This window comes from Hypanus sabinus, unplaced genomic scaffold, assembly GCF_030144855.1.
Source record: "Hypanus sabinus isolate sHypSab1 unplaced genomic scaffold, sHypSab1.hap1 scaffold_1338, whole genome shotgun sequence".
NCBI classification, from domain to species: Eukaryota; Metazoa; Chordata; class Chondrichthyes; order Myliobatiformes; family Dasyatidae; genus Hypanus; species Hypanus sabinus.
Window position 1 is genome coordinate 10,601 of NW_026779408.1, and position 6,292 is coordinate 16,892.

The 6,292-nt window shown below is 44.1% G+C and overlaps 1 protein-coding gene across 1 annotated transcript; it reads left to right on the plus strand.

Annotated features, from left to right (window-relative positions):
* Window positions 1-1,442: 1,442 nt before the first annotated feature.
* On the plus strand, window positions 1,443-2,600 carry LOC132386836 (N-acetyllactosaminide beta-1,3-N-acetylglucosaminyltransferase 3-like). Its single transcript, XM_059959179.1, has one exon. It carries the CDS (start codon window positions 1,443-1,445, stop codon window positions 2,598-2,600), a length of 1,158 nt encoding a protein of 385 aa, XP_059815162.1.
* The last annotated feature ends 3,692 nt before the right edge of the window (window positions 2,601-6,292 follow it).

A 6,292-nucleotide genomic window follows, 5' to 3' on the forward strand; every position in this document is an offset into this window, starting at 1 on the left:
ATAATTCTAAAGTGACACAAGTTGCAACCAGTGCAAATAGTTTTACTTGTACACATCGTTCTGCTATCAGTCACTGGTGTCTTTGCAGGGCTCCTGGCATCCAAGGTTTACTTCAACCACATTGTGGATCATGCTAACTATCTGCCCTGTTCTGCTATCAGTTATCTGTGCTTTCTCTGGGCTCCTGGAGTCCAAGGTTCACTGCTCTTCATGAAGCGTAAATTCCTGCCATAGGCGATGCTGGTGCCGTTTTCCTTCAATAGATAAGGGCTTGCGATTGCTTTGCTGTCTTGTCACAATTGCTAACTACTGAATGTCTGGGTGGAATTAGCCTTGACATTGGGACTAGCTATGACTTAGTTGCAGCCTTCCATAAAGTGGCTTGACCAATGGATGGCAGGGTTGGTGGGCCACCGCTAATTTAACTTTGAATACAATTCTCTGGTTCAAATAGAAGCAGAAAGCCAAGGTCCTTGAGTATACTTCTTTTTGTTTCTCCTATTGTAGGCATACATAGACCAGGTTGAAATGCCCTGAAAATCAGATGTTTTCAGTAGCTGTACTAACACGTTACGTTCCCTGCACTGCCATATATTCAGTTACTAATCAATGGTCAATAATAGATCATCATCCACAGTATCAGTAACCTGCGAACTCAAACTGAATGGGGAGCGAGCTGGGTCCTTCCTCTTCAGAGAAAGGGGGAGGAGATGTGATTTGATAGAGGCGTATAAGCTGATTTGACGCATAGATAGATTGGACAGCCAGCAACATTTTCCCAGGGCAGAAATGACTTATATAATGGGGCATAATGTTCAGGTGATTCGAGAATGGTTTAGGGGATTGTCAGAAATAGTATTTTTAAATAGAAATGATGGTTGTATGGAATGCACAGCCTGGGTAGTGATAAGGGTAGATGCAGCAGTGAGATTTAAGTGGCTTTTAGATAGACACATGGATGAAAGAAAAATAGACAGCTATTTGACAGAGGAAGGATAAATTGATCTTGGAGCAGATTAAAAGTTTGGTGCAACATCATGGGCCAAAATGCCTGCATTGTGCTGTATTGCTCTATGTCTGGCCCAGCTCAGTTTAAGCCCCGAGATGAGAGATGAGAGCTGTGAAGAGAGGTGGAATAAAGCCTTTGAAATCATATATCTTCAATGCCCAGAAAGAAACTATGCAATTTTCAGTTTAATGACAGAGATGGTATCCTACAGGTAGATTTGTTTTTCTGCTGGGTTGGAATGCTTCAGGTCAATTAAACTTTCAGCAGCGTGTAGGGCTCTGCCTATTCCTTACCTCACCACCATTTTGTGGTCAATATTACAAAGCATTAGTGAACCTCATTACAGTTTAAACTTCCCATTCTTCTCAAGCATCATGTAAATGTAAAGTTTTCTTTGAATTAATCCATATTTTTTCTCTATTTCAGGTGAAAGATGATTAGACATCGCCGATTCTATGAGAAAGTACTGCTGGGTGTTTTGATTACTCTGGGATTGTTCTTCATGTTCTGGGATAATGACCAACGTCGAGAGACTGATGATGCTGCAGCAACTGTTCATCGCAAAGATTTACCCAAGGTTGTTACTGCTGATGCAACTGAATCAGTGCTCAAGCCAAAGTGCCACGCGAGCAAGACATTGCTGCACCTGTCCTCATTTCATCAAGAGAAAGAGCACATAAAAAACTTCTTGATGTATAAACACTGTCGAGAATTTGACATGATTCAAAACGTCCCAGATAAATGCGGTGGTCGAGAAGGATCTCAGAATGTCTTCCTGCTCCTGGTGATCAAATCTGACCCTTTCAACCAGGATCGGCGGGAAGTGGTAAGGAAGACCTGGGGCAAAGAACGCGAATTCAATGGGGTCCTAATTAAGAGAGTCTTTATCTCGGGTGTCTCTCCTAACAAAAAAGAAAGAAGGAAATTGAATCAGCTGTTAGCAATGGAAAACAGAGAACACAGAGATGTCCTACAGTGGGATTTCTTGGATACCTTTTTCAACCTCACCCTCAAACAATACAAGTTGCTGCAGTGGGTCAGTGAATTTTGCCCCAGTGCTAAGTTCATCTTCAATGGAGATGATGATGTCTTTGCCAACACCGATAACATGGTTGATTATTTGATAGGCATGAAGGTTCACCAACACCTGTTTGTGGGCCATCTCATTTATAGGGTTGGGCCAATTCGCCAAAAGTGGAGCAAGTATTATGTGCCAGAAATAGTGACCACCATCCAGTCGTACCCACCATACGTTGGTGGAGGGGGGATACTTATGTCTGTTTATACAGCTCATATCATTTTCCACATCGCCCAAGACCTTGAACTATTCCCCATTGATGATGTCTTTTTTGGGATGTGTCTGACCAAGGCTGGACTAGCCCCACACTCCCATAGCGGATTCAGGACAGCTGGAGTCAGGGTTCCTTCAACCCAAGATGAATCTTTCAATCCTTGCTATTACCGTGAGTTGTTGCTAGTGCACCGTTTCCGGCCTTTCGAACTGCTATTGATGTGGGATGCGGTGCATGATGACAATCTGAAGTGTGCTCGTGCTCCCCAGAAGTCTGCATCCACGGAAAGGACCACATGAGTCATGAGAGAATGTAGCAACTGTTGGAATGTAATGCAGTTTGTGCACATGTGTTAATCAGTTGTTTATGCAATGTAAGAAGCTCAATTCCTAAATTATATTGGAGGATACATTAATTCATAGAGTTGGTGCCTTTCTACTTTCTACAAATGTTTGAAAAGCCGCCAGGTGTCATCACTCAGCGTAATTATTACTGCACCCATAATGACATTACAATATTGACAGGAGCACCACAATTTAAGTCAATTGTAAAGTTATTCCAAGTGAGCAGTCCTTGTTGCATTGCGTGCAGATAGGTACAGCATGTTCACTTGGGGCATTTGTATAATAAGCCACCAATAAAATTTTTAGTAACAGTTATTTCTGTGTATTTTTTTCTTGCCGTTTCTTCCATGACACTTGCAAAATGTGAAAGTGACGAATGTATTTCTTGGACTGGAACTGTGAGAACAACAAAGAATCTAGATCTGAAATTGTCTCAGGGTTGGAGGAATGGAGAAACTTATGGTCATCACTTCTGTACTCAAATGTCAGCCTGCATTGTGTCTGTGTAACTACATATCAAATAAAAGCACACACGCAGGAGATGGCCTGAACTGGAGTATTTACATTGAGAGAGGGAAAGAGATCAATGAACATGTGGGGACAACAGATCAATATGCATACATAGACGGCAGTCCATATGTAGTGCGAAGGGGAGTGGCATTAGATTTGTCAGGTGTCATGTCTAAGACAATGTACTCGGTTGCCAGTGTCATGTTGCTGGTATTGACTCGGTCATCACTGAGAGATAAGCCCGGTAGCTTTCACTAGTGGCCAACCTGGACATCGGAAATCTGGAGAGGAGGGAACTTCAATAAGGCTCACTGTCCGAGGGGCAATAGAGCAATCGGTGACCAATCAACTAGCGGCCAATCGTCATTTGGGATTGATTAGTAACAGCAAATTAAAGGATGGTGGGAAAAACCCAGTGGCTGTCTTCTGAGTAGAAACACAGAAAACCTGCAGCACAATATGGGCCTCTCGGCCCTCAGAACTGTGCCGAACATGTCCCTACCTTAGAACTACCTAGGCTTTACCCACAGCCCTCTTTTTCAAAGCATGTGACCATCCAGGAGTCTCTTAAAAGACCCTATCTTTTCCGCCTCCACCACCGCCGCCGGCAGCTCATTCCACGCACTCACCTCTCTCTGTGTAAAAAAAAACTTACCCCTGAAATCTCCTCTGTATTACTTCCAAGCACCTTAAACTATGCCCTCTCATTCTAGACATTTCAGCCCTGGGGAAAGTCTCTGACTGTCCACACGATCAAGGCCTCTCATTATCTTGTACACCTCTGTCAGGCGACCTCTCATCCTCCATCGCTCCAAGGACAAGAAGGCAGAGTTCACTCAAACTATTCTCATAAGGCATGCTCCCCAATTCAGACAACATCCTTGTAAATCTCCCCTGCACCCTTTCTAAGGTTTCCATGTCCTTCCTGTAGTGAGGCAACTATAACTGAGCACAGTACTCCGTGGGATCGGACCAGGGTCCTATATAGCTGCAACATTGCCACTCAGCTCTTATACTCAATCCCACAATTGGTGAAGGCCAATGCACTATATGCCAACTTAACCACAGAGTCAACCTGTGTAGCAGCTTTGTGTGTTCTGTGGACTCGGAACCAGATCCCTCTGATCCTCCGCACTGCCAAAAGTTTTGCCTTTAATGCCATATTCTGCCATCATAGTGTAGGGACTGCGGTCTGCAGTCAGGTACTCAGGATCACTCAGCATAATGTTGCACGAACATTATTAGCAAAACACTCCGACACAAGACGGGTTTCATTTTGTTACAGACAGAAATGCCAGTTTGGTACTACAAGTAAATTGCATTTCCACATCGGTGGAGAACTGTGCTGACACCCCTCGCTGTCTGTAAAAGCTCTGACGAGATGCTGAGGTGTATTCAATATGGACTGTGCCGTTAAAAAGAGAGAGAGTTGGTGTACATCGATTCAGAGAGAGAGAGAGAGAAAGAGAGAGAGAGAGCACGGAGCAGCTCGTGAGTCGCCATGGTTACGTAAGGGCATGGCTATATAATGGGCAGCTGGCGTTCAGCATGTTTGGGATATATTCAAGGTCAGCCTGCTTTTCACACTTTTCACACAGACACACGGAAGACACGGACAGAAATACAGAAGAAATAGACACTGGATGAACTTTCAGTGCCCACGAAAGGGTGGGTTTTGATCGCAGTGTCGGAAAGGGGTGGCCGGTGGAATGTTATCGGTGTATTTAACCTTTGATAGCTTTACTGCGTGAAGGCGGTACTCTTTTGTGTGATTACAAAACTTTAACAAGACTTCGGAATGCAACTGAACGATCAACGACATCAGCTTACTTGGAAAACAAATCACCTCTCGATCTCTCTCTCCTCAATTCTACTCTTAATATCACGAAATGAACTGACGTCATTCCTATACCATCGTAAGACTGTATCATTTACCACCGAAGCTGAAGATGTTTGAGGTTTTATATTTACACGCTTACATATGCATAAACTCTGCTAATCTGTTTGGTTTATCTGGTTTTATATTACGAGATTACGTGGATACTGATAAGTAGTGTTTTGTTTGTAACAATACCAGACTCCAGGTGTGTTCTATTTATGCTGGTTCTTTTAACCCGTTACGGGGTACGTAACAAAACCGTTCCAACCCCTACATCACACCGCATTTCTGTAAACCCCTTCGACCCTTACAGACCTCGGCATTTCCGCAAAACCTCTATCATCCAGCCTGGTTCATTCCGACGACAGCAGACCCGAGAAAGATAAAGTCGTGTCAGATTGAATGGCTCATAAAACACTGTTGACCAATAGAAACTACAGACTGACCAAGCACCGGGGAAGCAGACAAGCCAGTTCTCTCTGCCTCGCCCCCACCCATTTTGTGGACTATGAATTGATTCTTACACTGGAATAATTGAATCAGAGGAACTGAATGTGGACACAGGGAGCTTCAGGAAATGATCTGCTAAACCTGAGACCATTCTCAAACAAGTCGCCATTTGTTATGTGAAGGGCGTGGACTCTGAACTGATTCCTGACCCAGGGACAATCTAATCAGAGCAATAAACCTGAGACCATGCTCAGGGGAGCAGCTAATTGTTGTGTAAAATGCCAGACATATCAAAGAAGCAATCGGTAGTCTCGTTAGACTCTGTCTGGGTTGCCTCATTTAACTGGCTTGGACCAGTCAGGGTGTAAAGATACGAATACACAAGGCTGGGGTGGGCAGAGACAGGTACAATATGTTGGTTGTAGCTCTGTACAATGATCAGTAACCATGTGACCCAGGGAGGTCAGGTGACCTTGAGCCAATGGTTTGGAAATCCAATGGTTCAATTAATGAGGAACAATATAAGATTCCGGAGCACCAAATATGCCAGGGTGATAATTCTCCAGCGGCCAGAGACCAACCATTGTCGAAAAGTAGTACCACACGGACACGTGGAGATCGGATACATGGGGATCGGAATATGATGAGAGGCATTGACCGTGTGGATATTCAGAGGCTTTTTCCCAGGGCTGAAATGGTTGCCACAGGAGGACACATGTTGAAGGTGCTGCGGAGTCAGTACAGCGGAGGGGTAAGTTTTTTTTTAACTCAGAGAGTGGTGAGTACGTGAAATAGGCTGCCGGCAACA

Bases quoted from the DNA above. Each gene is read 5' to 3' on its own strand.
- LOC132386836 (XM_059959179.1), top strand. From the start codon at position 1,443: ATGATTAGACATCGCCGATTCTATGAGAAAGTACTGCTGGGTGTTTTG.